General features: G+C 41.1%; 1 protein-coding gene across 1 annotated transcript in view; it reads right to left on the minus strand.

Moving 5' to 3' along the window:
* SHTN1 (shootin 1) overlaps nt 1-22,816 on the minus strand; it is a 110,630-nt gene extending 87,814 nt beyond the window's left edge. Inside the window, exons 1-2 of the mRNA XM_083363526.1 lie at nt 22,547-22,816; nt 3,250-3,302 (exon numbers count right to left, since the gene is read on the minus strand). Coding sequence (XP_083219652.1) covers nt 3,250-3,302; nt 22,547-22,604 — 111 coding nt within the window. The 5' untranslated portion in view covers nt 22,605-22,816. The remainder of the gene's footprint in view (nt 1-3,249; nt 3,303-22,546) is intronic.
* Between the last annotated feature and the right edge of the window lie 1,679 nt (nt 22,817-24,495).

Raw genomic sequence — 24,495 nt, forward strand, 5'->3', positions numbered from 1 at the left:
CGATTATTCTATTTTGTAGATGCTCGTCTCGCAAGCCCAGTACCACTCGGTCCCGAATTCTGATTTCCAAGTTGTCATACTTGCATCGTACTGCGGCTTCTCTGACTGCAGCAACGAATTTTTGAATCGATTTGCCCGGCCTCTGGTTTCTTTTTTCGAAAATACGACACCAAAAGAGTTCGGATCTCCTTGGCGTGAAATGTACTTTTAGTTTAGCTAACAGATCGGCATACGGAACACTTGAGACCGGCTGTGGTTGACAAAGTCCTACAGCGATCCGATATACTGGTGTGCCGCAAATTGTCAGTAACGCTGCCGCCTTTTTTCGGTCATCCGTTATCCCGTTAACTAGCAGGAATCCTTCAACCTCTCCTACATATTCTTCCCAGTCCTCTGGGAAGCTTGGGTCGAATTCTTTTAAGGACCCGATTTGCGCCATTCGGAGAATTGTTGATTCCGCTGCGGCCGCTTGTGGTTGACTGTGACTTCTTTTCAAAATTGCCGCCTTTGCGCAGCTGTTCCGCCGAACCTTCTCTGGTCTGCCGTCTATCCCACCTTCGTCGCCAGTTGTTTGGTTCAGGTAGACAATGACTCAGAGTGGTTCACAATGAAAAGAGTTTATTCAATACACATAAGTCAACTGACAACTGTCAAATGTTTCAAGCTTTTATAGTAGAACTATTTAAACTGTAACCAATCATCAATCGCTATTTTCCCGCTTCTTTGCAACTTTAACCAATGGTTGCACCAGAATCTCCCGCTTCAAGAACCTACTTTTGCAACCTGCTATTTACATGTTTGCAACTATTTACAGACACAACAGAATCCAATGCTATTTTAAAATCTAAAAGCAGCATTGGAGAGTCAGACATTTTTCAATGAAGGGCCAAAGTACTCATACAGTATTTAGCCTGCCTATCTTTTCAACAATCGTTTGGTTGCAAGACACCTAGAGTTTGGTTTTAAGATGGCCGGCCGTATAAATGTTTGAAATAAATAAAAATAAATAAATATCTGCCAAAACAGAGTGATTCAATTATCATATTTCTTCAAAGTTTGCAATAACTTCATTAAAAACTATAGAAAAATCCATTTATTGCAAAACTGTGCCAAAATGAAAATACAGAACTATTACAAAAGAAATTTACACATTGATCGTGACACTGTAAAAAGCACGCTTTTAATTGATTTCTTAGTAGCAGGGACAGTTTTCAACAGAAAACAGGCGAAAAAAACTTCCTAACCCTAATTGGGGGATATTACAGATGAGATATCCATAGCTTTTTCTTCAAAACAAAAGTCTGAACCTTCAATGACAGAAAAAAATCCATAGTACTTGTTTTGAACAAGTCACACTTGCAATTTAAAATTGTTCAAAGCTAATCTGAATAAAATAAAATAAAAAAAACCAGGACAAATTGATTAGGAAATGAAACATTAACAAAACCTAAAATGCAGACATACATAAGATAAACACAAGAGAAAAGCTATCTAGTATGTAAACAATGTAAGTGGTACAATGCAATGCTTAGGGAGAAGTACTAGTGTGAAAACCTTGACAGAGGGAATAGTTCCGCCATCCTTAAAAAAGCAACGGTTCATCTTGTGAGAGAAAGAAGTTGGGGATTGCTGCCTGTTCTTTGTAAGGCAGTGAAGTTAGGGTAGTTGCAGACAAGCTTCCCCCTACTCTTTCTCCTCAGGCATTCATCCATTCCCTCAGAACTGCACTAATAGGCATTCAAGCTGGTGCTCCAGCTGCCTGGCTAATTGAGCCACACCCTGGTGTTTTCAAGGACATGCTGACACCCAGAAGCAGCTTCACCCCACCATAATAGCAGCTGTTACAAGCTAGCAAGGGGGCATTCATTCAACTGCCAGGACCACAAGCCATGATGAGTAGCATATCCCACAGTCAGACGGAATCCAATCAGTTTGGAGCTTTGCCTGGAGCTTGGCAGCCACTAGAAGAGAGCAACCATACTGAGACAGCACCTCATCCCAATTCGTGCGAGAATGTTTGGGAAAGGGCAAAAGCTGTACAGATAGTCCTCGACATACAACACTTCATTTAGTGACCGTTCAAAGTTACAACGGCACTGGAAAACTTATAACCATTTTTTCACAGTTACAACTTTTGTAGCATCCCCATGATCATGTGATCAAAATTCAGATGCTTGGCAACTGGTTCATACTTGTGACCATTACTGCGTCCCAAGGTCATGAGATCACCTTTTGTGACCTTCTGACAAGCAAAGTCAACGGGGAAGACAAATTCACTTAACAACCAAGTTACTAACTTATCGACTGCAGTAATTCACTTAACAACTGTGGCAAGAAAGGTCATAAAATAGAGCAAAACTCACTTAAGAAATATCTCACTTAACAACAGAAATTTTCAGCTCAATTCTGGTCATAAGATGAGGACTATCTGTTTATGTTACTTTAAAGACTTTGAGTCTTTTGTTTGAGATGAGTATTAACAGACTAAGTATTAAAGGACTAAGTATTAAGGACGTGTTTATGAGGCAACATCACCCTGAAAGTCTAGAAGGCTGGAGCTGAGCTGACCCAGAGCAACAGGCAATTGTTGGAGAAGGTGTGTGTTGCAATAAAGTATTTTGTATAGATTTGTTATGCTGTGATGTGTTCAATACTTGGAGAGCAAAGAATCTTCGTACAGCTCCTCCTTAAGAAGCCACCCCAAGCCTGCCTATTTTGGGCAATTTTTACCCTGTCTCCAACTCCCCCTTTTAGGGAAAACTATTGAGAAGGTGGTTGTCTTTCAGCTTTAGAGGACCTTGTATGAAGTGGATTGTTTGGACCCCATCCAGTTGGATTTCTGGACAGAATATGTGACTGAAATGGCATTACCACACTTGCAGATGACATCTGGAGGGATAAAGATTGTGCATCCATCCTTGCTTTCCTTAATCTTTTAGCTGCAACTCTGTATTAATTTGCTAGCCTACCTCTGATCTTGGAGCTGCATTTTCTACCCATAACTGTATCTCTACAAGAATAATTACATGATAAAAATAATAAACATATCAGCAATATTCAGGAATAAATGTTGATAGTCAGGATGGTATTGAAATATTGCAAATGGTCCTTGATATGAATACCATTTGATGGCAGAAAGGATCTCATCAACTTTAAATAAAAGACAAACTATTCAGCAGGAAGATCCATAAAAATCAGTCAACGATAAACATTCTGAAAATACTAAGTCATATGAAAATAAGTACCAACCTCTTCCTTTGTTTTCTTATTTTCTTTTCTTAAATCTTCATATTCACCAATAGCTATAAAGACAAAGAGGAATAATAGCAATACATTTAGAAAAAATATATTTGTTTTTATAACTTCTGTTAAGATTTTACTACAGTGTTAGACCAGTATATACACCCAAGATTCCTCACAATTTGTAAACAGAGTGTAAAGGAGGATCCAAAAAGCATCATAAAAATAAATGAAAAGGAATTTAAAAAGAAAATTAGAAGTTTATTTTTTAAAGAGTCACTCATGTTGGACATTATTTGTTGCTGTGTTCTCATAGTTGCCAGGCAAAATCTGACCAAATGTGTGGGTAACAATGGTTCTATGGTCTGCTGGGAGAAAAGAGATATACCAATCACGTCTGCTTGACAATCCTTTTATGAGGGGTCTAATTATCACTGCATATATGGCCCTATTAAAATTACAGTTTAGTAGAACATTCTCTACTGTGTAGGAGTCCTGTGGGCAGAGGTATTCACAATAGGGAATCTTTCACTATCTACCATCAGGACTGCTGAAGACAATACATAAAACCTGGGGAGGATAAATACTCTGTGATATCTATAATTTGTTAAGGAAGGGTAATCGCTGGTGAAATAATGCAGGACAGCATCTAAGACTTGTATTGTCTTTGTGCCATACTAATATCTTGCTGGCATTTTGTAAACTGAGAAATCTCTTCTTTGGTATTTATTTATTTATTTATTTATTGGTTGACCATATCCATTCTTTTACTATCTTACTGGAAAAACCATATACAGCCAATTTCATTTTGATATATATCTTCCATATAAATTGAAAGTCACTATTGTTTATCAAAGAAATCATATAACATACCATAAAAATAGTGAGTTTGTGAAATGAAGTAATAAATAGAATATTAGATATAAGAATTAAAGAACAAAATAAAATCAGAGCTACAACTAAGAATTTAACTATTTCCTTCTAAGTTTAAATGACAGCAGAGCAACAACAGCAACTGGGTTGCAAATAGTTGGATACATCTGCAAGAACATAGTCAAATTGTTCAAAATACCAGCCCTTGAGATCACCTACCATCAATCATTTGGCTCTAATCTCATTGTAAATGGGGCAGTGGAGAATATAAAGCTTTTACTTTTGGAGGAGCTCTTTACAGCCTTTGCTGCCTGTCCACCATCTTCAGTGGAGAATATAAGAATAATGGCCTTCACTTGACAGAGACCTTGTTTGACAGGACACTTGCAAAAATCTCTCTTTAAGATATTCTGAGAACATGTGGGCAAAGTGATGTACAAGCTCTTATCAGTGGGACACTGGAAATATTTACTAGGTACTGAGAAAGTTTTGTATATTTTTATAATAATGGTACCAACATGAAAATTTGGATGATTGTATTACATGGCATCTTTCAAAAAAAAAACACCTAATCTCTAACATTTTGTCTGTTCCAAAATTTAAGTTTTTCAAAAGGCAGTAAAGAATACATTTGTAGCACAGGAAACAAAATTTGGTTCATTAATTCCAAATCATGTAATGGACAAAACAGAATCTGGAAAAGTGGGATTCTTGAAGGCTTTCTAATTTCTTAAAGTGCCCTAACAATGCAAGATGCATTCTAATAGCAATGGAAGATAGCCCTATCTTCATCCTTAAGTAAGTAGCTGGGAATCCTGGGAAAAGCCAAAAATCTTGCTTATGAATTTATTACCTTCTCATCCTAACATCAGAACTCAGCTCCATACATTATCTGGGCTGAGTTCTGGTGGTAGGATGGGAAGGTAAATTGCCCAAATGGAAATAGTCCATAATAAATTCATAAGGAAGATTTTTCATAAGGAAGAATTACCTTGGCCTGGAATATTTTAAATACAAGGGCCACCATCTTTAGAAACATTTAGAATCATTTAGAACTGAAAAACCTCCAAACCGTGTCCATTGTAACAGGGGCAGTTGCTAAGACAGTAATTAAATGTGTTTTCTATGTAAGGGACTTATGAAAGTTGATATTTACAGTAGGTATTTAAAAGAGGAGCATTGCTCTATTTGTTGGGCATCAACTTTTTAATCTATGTTTATTACTTCTGCCAAAGCCATGACTTTTGTTTTATTATAATTTATGCTCAATTCTTCCATTTCATAATAATCAATTAGTATGGCCAATAATCTTGTAAAGCCAGTCTCAGTACAGGAAATAAAGAGCCATGCCAATAGCATGCACTAACACTGAATTTTTCCATATATTAATGAGAGGAAGAAACAATTTTGTGACTTCATGGCCACTAGAAATATTATTAATGGAAAAAAATAAGAAGCAAATAAGGCTCTTTTTGCCTCCTCTGTCCAATAAAATAGGGTCTGACAAGAATCCTTGTGGGCTTGTTCTTACATTGGCTGCAGTGTTGGTATGTAGTTGAATTATTAGTTTCAGAAGGGATCTATCAATGTCTGTCTTAACTAGTTTGTCCCACAGGTGAGAGCTATCTACTGAAAAAAGCAGAGGAAAGGTCAATCAAGGCAACATAGAATTGCTTTGTATATTTGTTGTTATATTTATGAATAAGGAACTTCATGATACAATGATCTAATTTATCGTGCCCTTCTTGAAAGCCTATTCTAGATGACAAAATAAATAATTCTTCTTTCCAATCTTCTCATTTATTAAGAAGATGTCTAGCATAAAGTTTATTTTATATTTTTTATTTTAATTCCATTTATATCCCGCCCTTCTCTGAAGACTCAGGGCAGCTTACAAGCTTAGCAGTAGCCTTCATTCTATGTATATGCCTGCTTATTAGGGCTTTCACACACACCCCAAGCGGCATTATTACAAAGTCAGCTTAATTGCCCCCAACAATCTGGGTCCTCATTTTACCTACCTCAGAAGGATGGAAGGCTGAGTCAACCTTGAGCCTGGTGGGATGCGAACCTGCACTAATTGCAGGCAGCTCACTGGCAGCTTCCTACCCATTGTCCTTTTGAAGATTGAGTACGTTAGTGGACAGGTACAAAATACACTTTATATATTTTTCAAAAGGTTTAGTCAGGATGGGAACCTGCCAGGAATCATTCAACTTATATATATACAAAGCAGCTGATTTCAATCCTGGCCCTTGGAACAGCTTCTAGTAAGGATATATAGCCGCCCTGAGTCTTCGGAGAAGGGCGGGATATAAATGGAATTAAAATAAATAAAATAAATAAAAAATATAAAAAATATGAAATATATATATTTTGGTGGAGCAGTGGGCTAATGCCTCCTTAAGTAACACCAGCTGCCTGCAATTAGTGCAGGTTCGCATCCCACCAGGCTCAAGGTTGACTCAGCCTTCCATCCTTCCGAGGTAGGTAAAATGAGGACCCAGATTGTTGGGGGCAATTAAGCTGACTTTGTAATAATGCCGCTTGGTGTGTGTGTGTGAAAGCCCTAATAAGCAGGCATATACATAGAATGAAGGCTACTGCTAAGCTTGTAAGCCGCCCTGAGTCTCGGAGAAGGGCGGGATATAAATGGAATTAAAATTTTAAAAAATTATATATATATATATATATATATATATATATATATATATATATACACACACACACACACACACACACACACACATACGCTTTGTGACAATTGACCCCTCTATGCTTAATTCAGTAGCGGCTCAGTATGCTTAGTCATCAACTCAGTATGTGGGCAGATGTAAATGCAGGTAAAATATTGGGTCCAATATTTATGCTGAAATGCATGAAGGAGGCTTGTTGCTGTGTATGGAAATACTATTGGCCACCAATTCCCAAAAATTCCTCTCTCTCTTTTTTATATTAAGCTGAGTCTAAGTTTCTTCCATTGAGTCCTATGAAGAGACAAGACTAATGATACCATTCATGCATTTATACATACATACATACATACATTTATTCATTCATAAGATTTATAGGCCATCTCATCTGTTATGACTTCATATTTAAGAGTTACCATCCTATTGCTTACTTCTATACTTGCAACATAACTATTCTAATTAAATTTAGCATTTAAATTATTCAAATGTCAATAAGTGCATTTTTCTATATAAATAACAATAGCCCTTAGACTCATATTGTCCCCAACAATCTATGTTCTCATGTTACCGACCTCGGAAGGACCTTGAGTCAGTCAGGATCAAACTCTTGACAGTGGGCTACCCTGCAGAGTTAGCCTGCAATACTGCATTCTAACTACTGCGCCACCATGGCTCAGTGGTGATATAAAAGTGATATTTCTTGTTTTAATTTTAAAAGCATTTTTTAAAAAATAAAAATGTATTTTTAAAAGCTAAATATTCAGCAGCAAGAATTGTGCAGGAAGCCAATGAAACTGCAAAATGACAGCACAGTTGAAAGGCTAAGCCAGGGGTGTCAAACTCAATTTCATTGAGGGCCGCATCAGCATTGCAGTTGCCCTCAGGGGGCCGGGTGGGTGTGGCCTGGGTGGGCGTGGCCTACTGGGTGGGCGTGCCTAGAGTGCGTATGGCCTACTGGGTGGGCATGGCCAGCTCTACATCGTTCGCATTTAGGGTGCCCATGGGGGCCTGGGCAGGAGTGGGACAGATCTGAGGGTCTCTGGCAGGAGGAGGGTCTCTGGGCCAGGGCCAAGGCAGTGGGGGCCGTTCCCTCACTGTTTCCAGGATGGCTTCGCGGGCTACATGAAACCACTTTGCGGGCCAGATCCGGCCCCCGGGCCTTGTGTTTGACATGTCTGGGCTAAGCAATGTAAGACTGTTTTGACAGGCAAGATGATAATATACATATTGTACTATTATTGTGGAAGGAAATAAATATAACAACATAACAGACTGAGAAACTATTTGTCAGGAAGTGACCCAGCAAGTACAGTAAAGGAAGGAATATTATACAGAAATAATACAATTTAAAAAGAAGACTTGCCTCTATAAAATTTCTATCAAATTCTTAAATGGTTGAACTGAAAAAGGGAAAATAGCTCAATAAGAGGAACCTACTTTCAGAATTCCACGGGGGTTTTGGAATCATGGTCTACCTCATTTGTCAGGCATTTTTGATAAAAGCACATCATATAAACATGAAAAAATATTTTCTTTGTATAATGGATTCTGAAACCTCTGAAGGATTGTGTGGCCAGTGACAATATTCAACTGCAAGTTCCTAGTCCAACTAGAGATACTACAGAAATCTTAGCCAGCATCAGGACACTACAGTATATATAGGTATAAACAAGCTCAGACTAAGTTCCTAGAGAAGAGAATTATTGTTTATCCAAAAACATCCTAACTCAAAAGGTCTTATTAGGGTTCCGAATATCTAAGAAGATCTACAATTTGGAAGTTTTCCTGGACTTGCATTTTTTTCTGCAAAAGCACATGAAATTTTGGTGCCTTCACACAACTCTGATTGGTGCATCACAGGAATGCCTTGGTGACAATGTTTGCCTCTCGAGTACCCTAGGTATGCTGGTGATGACCTATAAAGCCCTAAATGGCATGGGTCCGGATTATTTACGGGAGCACCTTCTGCCAGCGTCAACTTCCCATCGTCCTGTGTGCTCCCACAGAGAGGGCCTCCTCAGGGTGCCGTCGGCCAGGGAATGCCGACTGGCGGCCCCCAGGGGGAGAGCATTCTCTGTGGGCACGCCTGCCCTCTGGAATCAGCTCCCTGTTGAGCTCTGGATGGCTCCCAACCTTCGTTCCTTTCGCCGCGACCTGAAAACTTGGTTATTTGAGCTTGCCGGCCTGGACTGAGGGATTGGGATTTTAAATTTTAAATTTTTAGAATGTGTTTTACTTGTTAGGGCTAATTTAATTTAATTTAATTTTAACTTTGTATATTATATATTGTATATTGTGTTTTAATTGCCCTATACACCGCCCCGAGTCCTTCGGGAGAAGGGCGGTATATAAATCCAATAAATACAAATATAAATATAATATAAATATATAATATATAACCTGCCCAGCCCATGTAAAGAAGAAACCCTAAAGTCACCTCAAGGGGGTAAAGGTAAAGGTAAAGGTTCCCCCGCACATGCGTGCTAGTCGTTTCCGACTCTAAGGGCCGGTGCTCATCTCTGTTTCAAAGCCAAAGAGCCAGCGCTTGTCCGAGGACGTCTCCGTGGTCATGTGGCCGGCATGACTAGACGCCAAAGGCGCATGGAACGCTGTTACCTTACCTTACCTCAAGGGGGTATACACCCCAAAATAGGTTTATGGTTTTGTAGCTTCCAAACTCAACAACACCTTGCCATTTAGGCACACCTGGAGCCCTCCTCATCAGCTTTCTGCAAGGCAATTTAGACAGTACAATACTGTTCAAGCGGACATTCAGAGATTTGGGGGGGGGCGGTTTTAATATGATTCCTGAATAACCATCTGTATTCAATAGCCAATTGTTTTAATCTTGTTTTTGATATGTAAAATAAACTGCCAGGAGTCTTAGAAGTTAGTATAACACCAGATGTAACAAATAACTACATAAACAACATCTATTAAAAATATAACAGTGAAAATAAGAATGCATTAACACAACATACTGTATAAAGGTAACCAAAGGCTGTGAAATGATATAACTGAGTGCATATGAATTCATCTATTCCTAAAATACATGGGGGTATAATTACTGTATGTGAAAAGAGTTTGTGATATTCAGGTCAAGCATTTCCCATGTCCAATACCATTTTTATACAGTGTTTCTTTCTCCTTTTCTGATTCTGTCCTCCTGTATTTAAAAGGGCTACTAAAACTTACTTAGAAGAGCTATTGATTATTTATACACTCCAAAAATTGTACAAATGTAAGCCTTAAGATGACATATGAATTTAAGATGAACTGGACAATGCAATCAGTGATGTATCCAGCTTCACTAAACTATATGAGGAAAATGCATAGTGTGTACAGTCTCTACCGGTTTTAATTTGGCCCAATCTGTATTGGAAACACTATACATGAAGAGATGACTTCTTAATCTTTCTGTTCAGTTTCTCTGCTATAGAAAAAAAAATCCCTCAACTTCTGCAAAGTGCAGTGTTAGAATGAAGCCAAGAGGCATAAGGATGTTAGTGGCTGGCTGCTGCACACCCCTTCCACAAGTTGTACTCTCACACATACATGGCTTCAAAACAACTAAGTCTACACATCTTACTTTGTTTTCAACAATACATTTAGAATAAAACTTGTTATGACATTATGATTTGCCCTTGAGTATAAGATTTTTTTATTTTGTTTTACAAATGGCGAACATGCAGAGAAGGAATAGATGGGGACTATGGTATGGGAAGTTGGGAGTCTTTTTTTTTTGTTAACCTCTATTGCCTCAGTCTTAATTGTCCCCCATCACAAAGTATACTGTATTACCTCCGCCCTCTCTAATGTATGCTATTTGCAGAGTTCAAGAATTCTGCTCATTGAAAGAAAACAAAGTTTTTACCGGTACTTAAGTATAAAATAAATGTCTATAAGGGATAAGCTTCTCTCTCTCTCTCTCTCTCTCTCTCTCCAATTTTGAATAAAATTTCTGGGTTATTGAAACAAATAAAAGAGACCAATTGTCAGCTGAAGAAGCAGAAAAAACATTTTCAACAAAGTTCTAATAGGAAAAAGCATTTTAAACACAAAAGTTTCTAGTAATAAATAAATTCTAACAACAATGTACTTAGTTCCTTCCTTTCCAGTTTGATTCTTTTTTCTCCCCCATATTGGTTAATAGGTAGATTGAATTGTTCCACGAAGGACGAGAGGGAGGCGGCAGGCAGGGTTTCAGGCGTTTATTTGGCTTCAGCTCCGGACAGCTGACAGGGGCACAAAACCGGCTTTATATAGAGAACTGTCAAACATAACAACCAATCAGGGAACCGTGCTTTCCCGCCGCTAGGGCGGCAGCCAATAGCCTTCCGGCAGTCTGACAGCTCCTGGGGGCTGTGCTTGCTCGGCTGCTTGGGGAATCCGCCAGCTGACCGGCCGGCTGGCTGGTGGACCTGTTTGGGAACTGGCGTTCTGACAGCTTCGGCGGCTGTCAGCTGGATCGGTCTTGGCGCATGCGTGAATGCTCCTGGTAGCCCTTTTGACAGCTGTCACTGTCAATGGCTGCCTGTTGGCTCGTGCGCATGCGTGACTTCTTCCGGCAGCCTTTTGACAGCTGTCAACTGTCAACGGCTGCCGGGTTAGGGTTTCCCCGTTAGGACCGAAGGCTCCCGGGGGATTGGTATGTAACATAGATCAACCAAAACAGCAGACTCGCTACAAAGATCACTTTGGATTTTATATGAAAAAGAAACAAAATCATTAAGATGTTATATCATATTCTACATTCCAATGAATGAAATTAGTGGTACCAGAATAAATATACAAACTTCATTTCAAGAAATGCTTGCTTTAGAAGCAGCCTTCAGCTTCTCACACTTTTGACACTGGACTAATTCATTGAAGACAATAGAATTTTTGTGCTTAAATTGTATTAATGACCAATTTTGTTTTCCTCTTTTTAAAGCCCTGTGGGCATCATTCTAATGTGTACTGTTCTAAACAACTTAATTCCTATATACTTGGAGGACTTCGCCTTTCTGATTTTTGGCACCACGAAGATTCACAACCCTCTGTGTAGGCTTTCACCTTTGGGGGTGGTTTAAGCTGCTTTGAGTACCTCTGTTGTCTTATAATTAGGTTTGGCATTTTTGAAAAGGAGAGATGGCATTCTGTTAAAGGCATTCCAGATTAAATTAGCTAAAGGATTCATTAGTGCCACTAGCAATTAATTGATTTGCCTACAGTTGCCAAAGTGCAAAGATGTTTTGGGGTAAAGGCACTCGTGCCATTTAGAAGGTATCATCCTGGAAGCAAGAAAGATTCTTCGGAAGAAATGTCTCCTGCCATCAAGAAATACTGGCAGAGAAGAGCAACTAGGATGATTAAGGTCTGGAGACTAAAACATATGAAGAACAGTTGCAGAAACTGGGTATGGCTAGTCTAATGAAAAGGAGCAGGAGTGGCATAATAGCAGTATTCCAGTATTTGAGGGGTTGCCACAAAGAAGAGGGGATCAATCTATTCTCCAAAGCAACAGAAGGCAGGACAAGAAGCAATGGATGTAAACTAATGAAGGAGAGAGACAACCTAAAACTAAGGAGAAATTTCCTGACAATGAGAACAATTAATCAATGGGACAGATTGCCTTCAGAAGCAGGAGACTCTGAAAAAGAGACTGGACAGCCACTTGTCTGAAATTGTATCGGGTCTCTTGCTTGAGCAGGAGGTTGGACTAGAAGACCTCCAAGGTCCCTCCCAGCTCTATTCTGATTGATACTTAAGTTATTGCCATCTCCCTTCACTTTACTGATTCATCAGATCAATTACTAGCCTACTGAAATGCCCATAATTATAATGGAAGGGGGCATGGTGAGGGGAACGTCACAGTCTTAAATTCAGCCTTCCTCAACATGCTGCCCTCCAAGTGTGACTACAATTTCTAGCACATAGACCAGACATGTCAAACACAAGGCCCGGGAGCCAGATCCGGCCCGCGAAGTGGTTTCATGCGGCCCGCAAAGCCATCCTGGAAACAGTGAGGGAATGGCCCCCACTGCCTTGGCCCTGGCCCAGAGACCCTCCTTCTGCCAGAGACCCTCAGATCTGTCCCACTCCTGCCCAGGCCCCCACAGGCACCCTTGATGCGAACGATGTAGAGCTGGCCATGCCCACCCAGTAGGCCATATGCACTTTAGCCACGCCTACCCAGTAGGCCACACCCACCCAGGCCACACCCACCCAGCCCCCTGAGGGCAACCGCAATGCTGATGCGGCCCTCAATGAAATTGAGTTTGACACCCCTGACATAGACCAACACTTCTGGAATTCATCAGAACAGGGAAATACTGTTTTACATGGTATCTATAATTTTTATAGAAAAATAAACTTACCTATTTGTTCATTTGGCATATAAGACTACTGTGTATCCCCATCACTCTCCCTTCTACCTGCTAACCTACTTGCTGATCCAATGACCCAATCCACATCCCTTATCGCTTCACTAAAACATGGTTTCCCAGCTATTGCTCTATATTCCCCCCATCCTTACACTTCTGGGCAACCAAAACTTCTGTTTCTCCATTGCATCCACCTTGGAACACCTATCAGAACACATACTGTATGCTCCACATCTGCATATGAATAAAGCATGACTATAAATACCCCTGCTCCATGCACAGAGCATTCCATACATAGAATGTTTTGCAAACTTCTATTACTCACCAGAGGTCAAGACAAAGCTAATATTTTATCAATACTGTCATATATTTCTGATTGTTAAGTCTAAATGCAGGGCTTTTTTTTCTCATAGAACGCCCAGAACGGAGTTCCGGCACCTTTTTTGGATGGAACCTTGTAGGGTAGGCAAGGCACATTGTATGACATGTGTGAGTTCCGGCACCTTTTTCTTTTACAAAAAAAGCACTGTCTAAATGTAATATTTAGAAGTAAAAGCAGTATCAGTTAAGCCAACTGGTTGGTACAGTTATTTTTTTTTCTTCACTTTCCCTTCCCGTTTGTTTATACACAGAAAAAAAAGTACAAAATATCTGGCTTTTTCCCCACTTCACTTGTGAGAGTGAAATAGACTAAAAGAAGAACAAATACTTTCCACAAGCAAGAAAACACTTTTGCTGTTAGAAATTAAAATATGGTGATTTTAAGTTCTATGGTGATAGGAACGTCATACAATACTCTTGGGGAAAAATGCTTTTGGACACTGCTAAACAGGTATTTCTTCAACAGTCAGTCAATGGAGGATACTTGGAATACATATTGCAGAACTGTTAATTTTCTCCTTCACTTTCTCTTCTTTCCCTCTCTTGTCTCTTGTATTTGTGGAGGGCTCCTCCTTCCTGTGTATCTTCTCTATATGTCCTTTTTTCACTGACCTTGTTCATTTTTGCAACTTTAGAGGAGGGTTAGGACTTGATTGTATGTGTTGTGCTCATACCATATCAACAGAATAGGAATATTCTTGCTTCCATACACTGCTGTTAACAAGTATTCATATACAAAATGATAGAAGCAAAAATTCCTATTTATTTGAGGCTTAAGGTAGATTCACATTTTATACAATGCTTCAAGAAAATGTTAAATTCAAGTTGCATTTAAATACCCAATTTCAATAAAAAAATTTCATTTAGAAATCTCCCCCCCCCCCGGGCTTTTTTATCTTTCAAGACACAGCCAGGATGGGAATTGAACTTGTTACCTGAACTGAAATGACATTTCAGTTGAAATGAATTATTACCCCCCCGTAGATAGGGCTCGCAACTTGGGAGTCCTCCTAGATTCACGGCTCACTCTGGAAGATCACATAGTGGCTGTGACTAGGGGGGCTTTCGCCCAGGTTCGCCTGGTGCGCCAGTTGCGGCCCTATCTAGGCCGGGATGCCCTGCGTACGGTCACTCATGCGCTCGTGACCTCTCGTCTGGACTACTGCAACGCTCTTTACATGGGGCTTCCCTTGAAGACCACTCGGAGGCTCCAACTGGTACAGAATGCGGCCGCGAGAGTTGTCTTGGGAGTTTCCCGATACTCCCATGTTACACCTCTGCTCCGTGAGCTGCATTGGTTGCCAGTTGTCTTCCGGGTGAGATTCAAGGTACTAGTAATGGTGTTTAAGGCCCTACATGGCAGGGGTCCGGAGTACCTTAGGGAACACCTGCTGCCGGCATCAACTTCCCTTCGACCTGTACGTTCCCACAGAGAGGGCCTCCTCAGGGTGCCACCGATCAGAGAATGTCGATTGGTGGCCCCCAGGAGGAGATCCTTCTCTGTGGGTGCCCCGGAGCTATGGAATCAGTTACCGGTTGAGCTCCGGATGGCGCCCGATCTTCGCTCCTTTCGTCGCGATCTAAAGACATACTTATTCGAACAAGCTGGCCTGGCCTGATGGGGGATTGGTGGGGGGGGGGGTTATTGTTGTTTTAATATTGTATTTACTGTTTTTAGTGGGCATATATTTAATTCTTTTTTTAACTTTTGTAACTTTGTATTTTTTATTCTTGCCCTGTTCACCGCCCTGAGTCCTTCGGGAGAAGGGCGGTATATAAATATTATTAAATAAATAAATTTTATTACATCATCATAGAGATGGCATTAAGTCTTTCCAATTCAACTCTGGGCGTTCTGTCCTGTATGTAAAGCCACAAATCATGTACCAAATGATAGGACCTTTCATATCCAGGTATTAGGTAGGATGAGAACAAGCCTTGCTAACTGTGTGTTAGTCATATGGTGATAGCCTACATCAGGGGTGTCAAACTCAATTTCATTGAGGGCCGCATCAGCATTGCAGTTGCCCTCAGGGGGCCAGGTGGGCGTGGGCTGGGTGGGCGTGGCCTACTGGGTGGGCGTGGCTAGAGTCCATATGGCCTACTGGGTGGGCATGGCCAGCTCTACATCATTGGCATCAAGGGTGCCTATGAGGGTCTGGGCAGGAGTGGGACAGATCTGAGGGTCTCTGGCAGAAGGAGGGTCTCTGGGCCAGGGCCAAGGCAGTGGGGGCCGTTCCCTCACTGTTTCCAGGATGGCTTCGCAGGCCGCATGAAACCACTTCGCGGGCCGGATCCAGCCCCCGGGCCTTGTGTTTGACATGTCTGGCCTACCTAGTTGGGTTGAAAATATATAAACTATGATGTTGTGACTTTAAGATGTTAATTGACCAATGGGTGTGTAAGTGTTCTCATGGCCATAAGAGGGAGGTAGGAACGTAGCTTCTCTCTCTCTGAATCCACTGCTCACTCTACTATTGCTGTTTTGCTGTACTGTTGGTTTACTACTGTGATAAACCTGAACTGTGTATTGACCTCTGGACTGGTAAGAAGACTTTGTATTTGGAATACTCCTTGGACTGTTACTATTATGTATGACCTGGACTGTTAATTTTTGACCGTGCATTTTGTTTTTACACCACCTCAAAAGTAAAGTACTTTCTGTTTTCACAACTCAGTGTACTGTGTGACTCTTACTACTCTCAGTACCCTTCCTTGTCTGTGCAACTCCTTGGTAGCACAAGGAGACCTCTGCACTACAATTCCTAACACTGTGTACCCAATACATTCTACTGAAACCCAACATTCATACATCAAGCAAGTTGTCTGAAAAGACAGCTACTATTAATCATTCTATATTAATGTTTTCTGATATATCTGAAGAGCACTCTATGGTAAATTTTCCATAAATATATGGAATACATTACAGTGCCTTTCTGACAATAGTCATATAAGATATTAAATTACCAAAGGATGAAAATTGTGTTTGACCAGGATGACATCCATTAATTCTACTCAATCTCTTTACATACACAGCATAAGTATGGACTTACAACTGAGATTGTGTTAAAATAACAGACACATGGGCATTGTTGTTGTTGTTAGCTGCGAAGTCGTGTCTGACCCATCGCGACCCTATGGACAACGTTCCTCCAGGCCTTCCTGTCCTCTACCATCTTCTGGAGTCCATTTAAGCTCACGCCTACTGCTTCAGTGACTCCATCCAGCCACCTCATTCTCTGTCGTCCCCTTCTTCTATTGCCCTCAATCTTTCCCAGCATTAGGCTCTTCTTCAGTGAGTCCTTCCTTCTCATTAGGTGGCCAAAGTATTTGAGTTTTAGCTTCAGGATCTGGCCTTCTAAAGAGCAGTCAGGGTTGATCTTCTCTAGGACTGACCGGTTTGATCGCCTTGCAGTCCAAGGGACTCGCAGGAGTCTTCTCCAGCACCACAGTTCAAAGGCCTCAATTCTTTGGTGCTCAGTCTTTTTTATGGTCCACCTTTCACTGCCATACATTGCAACTGGGAAGACCATAGCCTTGACTATACGCACTTTTGTTGACAGGGTGATATCTCTGCTTTTTAGTGTGCTGTCTAGATTTGCCATGGCTTTCCTCCCCAGGAGCAAGCATCTTTTAATTTCTTGACACATGGGCATATCATACAATAATGGGACTGACAGACACTGCTATAAACCAAACCAAAAGATCAACTCTACTTAGCTAAAACTACTTTTATTAAATATTGACTATAGTAACAGAACTTTGCAAGTCTGACTTGCTTTATTTCCCCCACCACACACCTTATAGCCATGTGAATTTGGGAGGTGCCTGCCTTAGTCTTTTGAACATGTTTCCTTCTTGTTTTGTACTTAAGTCATATTTTCCCTTTGTTGCTTGGTCAAGGATATGGTCTATCAACTGTCAAGGTCAATTGTCAACCAGCAACACTGTTCTTATGAATGACACAATACAATTACACAAGTTGTGTTTTTTGTATAATGATGTCATGACACATATTTTGTCCCTTATTCAAAAAGAATAGCAACACTGGGATTAAAACAATGTTCATTTTAAAAATGTAAAGAAGCAAACTGACCCTAGAACCACTGATCATCCTATACATGTATAAGTAAATAGATACGTGCTGAGATATATCTGAAGATGCCAGATATGGCAGACAACCATACTTCCGTTGCAAAAAAAGTTCCATAAATAAAGCTTCTCCTAGCTACTTCTCCAATTTACTTCTCCAAAGTAATTTCACTGGTTGGATCACAAACAAATGGCCTTTATTGTTTAATATCTTATATCTTAAACTGGGCTTGACACTTTACCAGCAGCAATGCAAGATAACTCTTAATAAATATGTAGGCTAGAGTGCAATAACCTTTTACCTTTTTATACTTGCGCTATTTTTATGTATATTATACTTTTTAATGGCTTCCTTTATTTTTATTCTTATTTAAAAAATATAACACATAAAGTTTCAGAAATAAGGAATGCAAGGATATTTTTGTGGGATACACATGGCTCCAGTCCGCCTCCCTTTGAGCCAAACATATTCAGGCTGAATGCTCACTAGGGTTAAGGCTGGAGCAGTACAGGTATTCCTCAACTTACAACACTTCATTTAGTGACCTGTCATGCCTCTGTCCGAGCCTGACTCTGAGGAAGACATGGAGTGCTTTGTTGAGGCCCGGGAGTGGGTGTCTGTGGCTTTGGAGGCCTGTAGGGAAAAGCAGGCTGAGGCAGGCCAGGGCCCTTCAGGTGTGGAACAGGAAAGGCAGAGTGCAGGCGAGAAGCAAGGAGAGCAGAGAGGAGAGAACAACGGAGGCAGGCTCAATTGCTCAGGAGGAGAGCGTCCTGCCCCACTTCACAAGGCACACCTGGGGACTAAGATATAAAGAGACGCTGTGGGGTGGGGCATTCGCCGGGAACAGACGTGTTAGCTTGAGATAGTGAATTGTGTTCTTGTCTAACCTGGACACTTTGAAATCCGGACCGGTGGGTTCCTGCTTCACAACCACAGAAGACATTTCTAAGTCTCTCTGTTTGCAGACTGCAGGCAAGCCGAGGGTTAAAAGGACTGTTCACATTTTTGTGTTATCTGTCTTGCCTTTGTGTGCATTTGCTGAACTCTTGCCAGCTTACGTGGGAGCTTTTGGAGAACTTGGGCAGTGATTAAAAGACTGTTTTCCTTGCCAGTCAACTGCTTTGCCTCTGTTTGGGGCCCTGAGTCATCACATGACTGTTCAAAGTTACAAGGGCACAGAAAACGTGATTTATGATCACTTTTCACACCACCGTTGCAGCATCCCACTGGTCACATGATCAAAATTCAGACATTTGGAAACTGTTTCACATTTATAAGGGTTGCAGTGTCCAGGAGGGGGTTCATGTGATCACCTTTTGCCACCTTCTGACAAGCAAAGTCAATGGGTAGCCAGATTCACTTAACAACTGTGTCACAGTGATGCTCTTAACTATGGCAAAAGGGTCATAAAATTGGGGCAAAATTCACTTAACAAATGTCTCACTTAACAACAGAAATTTGGGTTCATTTGCCATCATAAGTCGAAGACTACCTGTACCTTTAAGGAGCTTCCTTGAGAAGATCTTTAAGATCTTTAAGTAGAAGAGTTTTTCTTCTACTTATGTTTTTATTCTACTTAATTCCTTACTTTATCACAATAAAAAGCTCAGTCACATTTGGAAATCTTTCAGAGCACAACTTCTTGCATTATGTTGTATTAGATTATGTTTAAGTTATTAATAATCGGAAGTATTATTTCATTAGAGATCCATCCACGTGCAAAATCTGCATAGAAATCCCAAGGTTCCCAGAAATTTCACACACAAAAATTTTTTGGTGAAGGTAGAGCATCTCAACTGATTCAGAATGCTGAAAGGCAGCTGGAATGGAAGCCAGCACACTGCAAAGCAAAACACCCAATTAAACGATATCTCTATGCCTGATCAAATCCAAAATTCTTAAAAAGAAAATTATGGGTAGCTACAACCTAGTGTTTTCCTTGTTTATTGAAAAATGAAGTTTTATTTTGGCCACGCCATTATAACAATTATTTTGTGAGACTCTGTTCTGCAAATTTCAAATTAAAGACCCCTAAGATAGGTTGCAGCTTAAAAGAACAATTAGTTTGCCTGCAAAAGATCACAGTTCAGTTCAAGATATTGGAGAGTAACCTTTTCACAACTTTTTACAGCAAGGGAAGAACTGTCTTCTCTATAATAATAACAACAACAACAACAATAATAATAATAATAATAATAAACTTGGAAGGGACCTTGAAGGTCATCTAGTCCAACCCCTTGCTCAGGCAGGAAACCTTATACCATTTCAGGCAAATGGCTGTCCAGTCTCTTCTTAAAAACCTCCAGTGTTGGAGCATTCACCACCTCTGGAGGCAGGTTGTTCCACTGGTTAATTGTTCTGTCAGGAAGTTTCTCCTTAGTTCTAGGTTGCTTCTCTCCTTGACTAGTTTCCATCCGTTGCTTCTTGTCTTGCCTTCAGGTGCTTTGCTTGACTCCCTCTTCTTTGTGGTAGCCCCTGAGATATTGGAACACTGCTATCGTGTCACCCCTCACCCTTCTCTTCATTAAACTACACATACCCAATTCCAGCAACCGTTCCCTATATGTTTTAGCCTCCAGCCCCCTAATCATCTTTGTTGCTCTTCTCTGTACCCTTTCTAGAGTCTCGACATCTTTTTTACATCGTGGTGACCAAAACTGGATGCAGTATTCCAGGTGTGGCCTTACCAAAGCATTGTAAAGTGGTATTAGTACTTCACTTGATCTTGATTCTATCCCTCTGTTAATGCAGCCTAGCACTGTGTTGGCTTTTTTGGCAGCTGCAGCACACTGCTGGCTCATATTGAAGTGATTGTCTACTAAGACTCTGAGATCCCTCTCACAGTTACTACTATTGAGCAAGGTACCACCTATACTATACCTATGCATTTGATTTTTCCTGCCTAAATGTAGAACCTTACTTTTTTCACCATTGAATTTCATTTTGTTAGATAGTGCCCAGTGTTCGAGTCTGTTCAGATCCTTCTGTATCTTAAGCCTATCTTCTGGAGTATCTTAAGCCTATCTTAAGCCTATCTTCTTCTCTTCTTCTCCTATACTTATGCCTTTCCCACCCTGCCTGAATTTTGAAAAGGCACCTCTTTTTCAGCACTAACAAAACAGAAAAGTTTCCTATCCAATCTTCTCAGCACTGCATTATTGGGAAAGGAATTGTCCCTTCCACTTGCAGGCTTACATAAGATCAGCTGAGAATTTGGGTGTTAGAAAACTCCATGAATAATTAAGAGATGATGTAAAACCGCGCCTAAAATTTGTATGGGGTTCATGTCAATGCTTGGACTAGGATTAAAATTTTAGGCCAAAAATAGTTTCCATCATTGGTTTATTGGTCTATGTTTGATTTAATGAACGTTGTTTCTGTTAAGTGCCATACACAGTTGACCAAGAAGACAAAACAACATGGCATCAAGTCAGAATGGGCTAACTGAAACTCACAGAGTTATTATTGCCATGAAGAGTTGTCTAAAATGAACTTAACTCTCACAAGACGGCAAGAAATCAGAAAAAATGCTGAAATTGTACTGGTGAATTGTACTGGTAAATCTCATTAATACTACTTATTTTTTTTCCTAAGGAGAACAAAGCTGCTCTTTGTTCCTTTCCAGGGCTATCATCACAAACAACTTGAGGTAGATCAGCTGGTTTGTAGTCACACTATTTTGTCACTAAGTGAGCACCTCACCTCCCTTAACCATCTGCCTGTTCCCTAATCTCACAAGTTAGGATACTTCCATTTTCAGAGTTGTAGCCCAAAGCATCAAAGGCTGGATTGCTCAAGCATTAAAAACTGCTGAGCACTAAGTTATGAGTTAAATTTAATTTCCTATCCAGGGATGTATTATCTATTGAAGAGGTAAATTCTGAAGCAAAGTCAACAAAACACACTCAGTTCTATTTGTGTTTCAAGTAATTTCCCTGCACATTTCCCCCCCCCTCCCCCAATTGTGAACAGGGTTTTAGTTTCATAATGGAAGAGGGAAGACATCTTTGCAGGTTAAGTGAGAAGGTGTTTCTAGATCAGCGTTTCCCAACCTTAGGAACTTGAAGATGCGTGGACTTCAACTCCCAGAATTCCCCAGCCAGCATAGCTGGCTGGGGAATTCTGGGAGTTGAAGTCCACGCATCTTCAAGTTCCTAAGGTTGGGAAACGCTGTTCTAGATGCTACATAGGATTTCGTCCTATCCCTTACTTTCAAAATCCACCAATGGATAGAGTCTATTATTACTACCAGGCCAGCCAGCCGACACAACAAATAATAAATACAGCTGAAGCCGAGCTGATAAGGAAGTCTTGACTAAGTAAGTAAATTAAGGCTCGGTGAAATCGTTGAGAAAGGAAAGTGGGTGGACCTGCACACTTTCCTGCAGTGGGAGCGCCCAGGAATACAAGAGAGCGCGCCGAGGAGGCAAGAGGATAAAATAAAATCGAGGCATAAGAAATCTGGCTTCAGCGGATCTCCGCGTCAGGAGAGCACGGCGGTCACCGAACAGCTTGTCTCGACACGGGATCCTCGGGCTGCACGTCTGCCGCCTCCGAGGTGACGCCCCACCCTCAAAGGCTGGCCACCAAAGTCTCGGCTGCTTTGCCTTTCTGACATTGCCTTCAGACGCTCCTCTGCTTCAGGCCGTTCCGGCGTTGCCTCCAGAAAGCGCCTCGGCGTCCTTTTTTTTTTTTTTTTTTTTTCCCGCTCCGCTTTTCTGAGGCGCCCCGAAAAGGAAGGCGCGCGCGAGAGCAGAAGCGAAAAAGCGCCTCGCCTCACTCAAGCCTGCCCGCAGCTGCTGGGCGCTGCCCGGACGTGGAGGGTTCGACTCCGACCGGCGGCTGCCTCGCTTTTTGTGTGTGTGTGTGTGTGTGTGTGTGTGTGTGTGTGTGAACCTTACCTTGCTCTTTCAGGCTGCTGATGAGCTCCAGCTGCCTCTCTTCCTCGGAGCCGCTCATTTCGCCTCTCTGGCCCGCGCGCCCCGCGTCTTGCGGAGTGGCCCCCGGAAATGCCACTTTTCCTCCGCCCCGATGGCGGCTGTCTGGCGCCCCTCGCACCTGGATGCGAGCTGAGAGGGCGAGGTCTGAGGCGGGCGCTAGGCGAGAGAGCCCTGAGCAGCCTCTCTGCAAGGCTACTGCACATGCCCGGGCTTCTGTTGGAGCATGTGCGAGAGCGAGAATTCTTGCGCCGGAGGCAAGGTGCTTTTTTTTTTTTTTCTTCCCCTTCGGCTCCTTGCCCGGGCCTTTTTTTTGGGGGGGCCTGTCGCAGAGAAGCGGGAAGCAGGCGGCAGGTTGTAATGTAATGTAATCTTATGCAGAGTTGACTTGGGAGGCCGGTGTGTGGTGTAGTTGGTTCACATAGTGTGGTGGGATGGAGGGTTTGTTGTCACTGTGTGTTGGGGGGAGAGAGCACAGGGGGAGGCTCAGCTAATCTCAATGTACACATGTTGTACTTTGACAATAAAGGTTTATTATTATTATTATTATTATTATTATTATTATTATTATTATTATTATTATTATTATTATTATTATTATTATTATTTAAGAAGGAGGCTTCAGAGAGCTTTAGGTTCAGCATCGTTATAAGTACACCCGCCTTACTAAATATGGCAGGAAGAACGCTCTTGCGCTTCTTTTTTTTTTTTCTTCTAATACGCTCAGTCTGGAGTGTAGAAGAAAGTTCTTCGTGAACTCGAAAACTACGATTGGATCAAGTTTTTTACGCGGAGACATTTAAGTGATGGCTAGACGAATTACCTGGAAGAGTAAATGCTTGAAATATCGTCCGCTTTACAACAAGGACAAATGAAGGGGATATATGTGTGTGTTTGTGTGTGTGTGTGTGTGTGTGTGTAAATTACTAACAAAGAATTAAAGGAGACTGAGATGCATTTCTGACTCTTTAGTCTTCATCAGTCAGCCATACCCTCAGAAATGCATCTCAGTCTCCTTTAATTCTTTTGTTAGTAATTTACACAAATATATGAACTGTCCGGTGTGACTACAGCCTGTTCGATGGCCTTCAAGATAGGCTGAAAACAGGAAATAAAAGATTTGCCCCATGTTTGGGGCCCAGCAAGGTAATCTAAATAGTTAACATTTGACACGCATATATATATATTTATTTCACATTAAAGCCGGAGTATTTGGGAAGTCCCTTGAATCCAGGAAGATTTATTTCTAAGAGGACAGACTTTGGACCCTCAAGAATGACTTGAGAATGCAGCTCCTCACAGCTCTGCATATACGGTGTATAAATACCAACATCCCAACGAATAAGAGTGCATATTCAGAAGTACATCGACAATAGGGACCTGAAAACCTGGCTTTTCGATCTATCTGGCCTGGACTGAGGGGGTTTTTAGTTTTAAGTTTTAACATTGTTTTATTGTTGGGCTGTTATTAATTTAATTCTTTTGAATTCTATTTTTATCTCAATTTATACTGTGTTTAAAATATTGCCCTGTAAACCGTCCTGAGTCCTTCGGGAATAGGGCGGTATAGAAAACTAATTAAATAAATAAATACTGGCTAATCATTTGTTGGAATTTTGATAATTAGAAGAGTCCATACTATTGATGGATTAACACAAAGTTAAAGGCAGCACCTTATTTTTTTTACTTTCCAGAATTGCTTCTCTTTCCCGTTAAGCAGCACTGATTGCCAGTGTGGTCACATGCAGGGTTGAAGGTGTAGCTATTTATAAAGACCTAAGTGCTATAGGGTCCAGCTATATGAGGGATCAATCATCCGTCTTTCATGTTTTTTGCCCAACCAGTATACTCCAGCAGAGTGGATGTGCTCTGGGGCTCTTCAATAAGGTAGTGTTATCTTTCGGGACCCAGGA

This window comes from Vipera ursinii (genome assembly GCF_947247035.1).
Source record: "Vipera ursinii genome assembly, chromosome: 5".
Lineage (NCBI taxonomy): Eukaryota > Metazoa > Chordata > Lepidosauria > Squamata > Viperidae > Vipera > Vipera ursinii.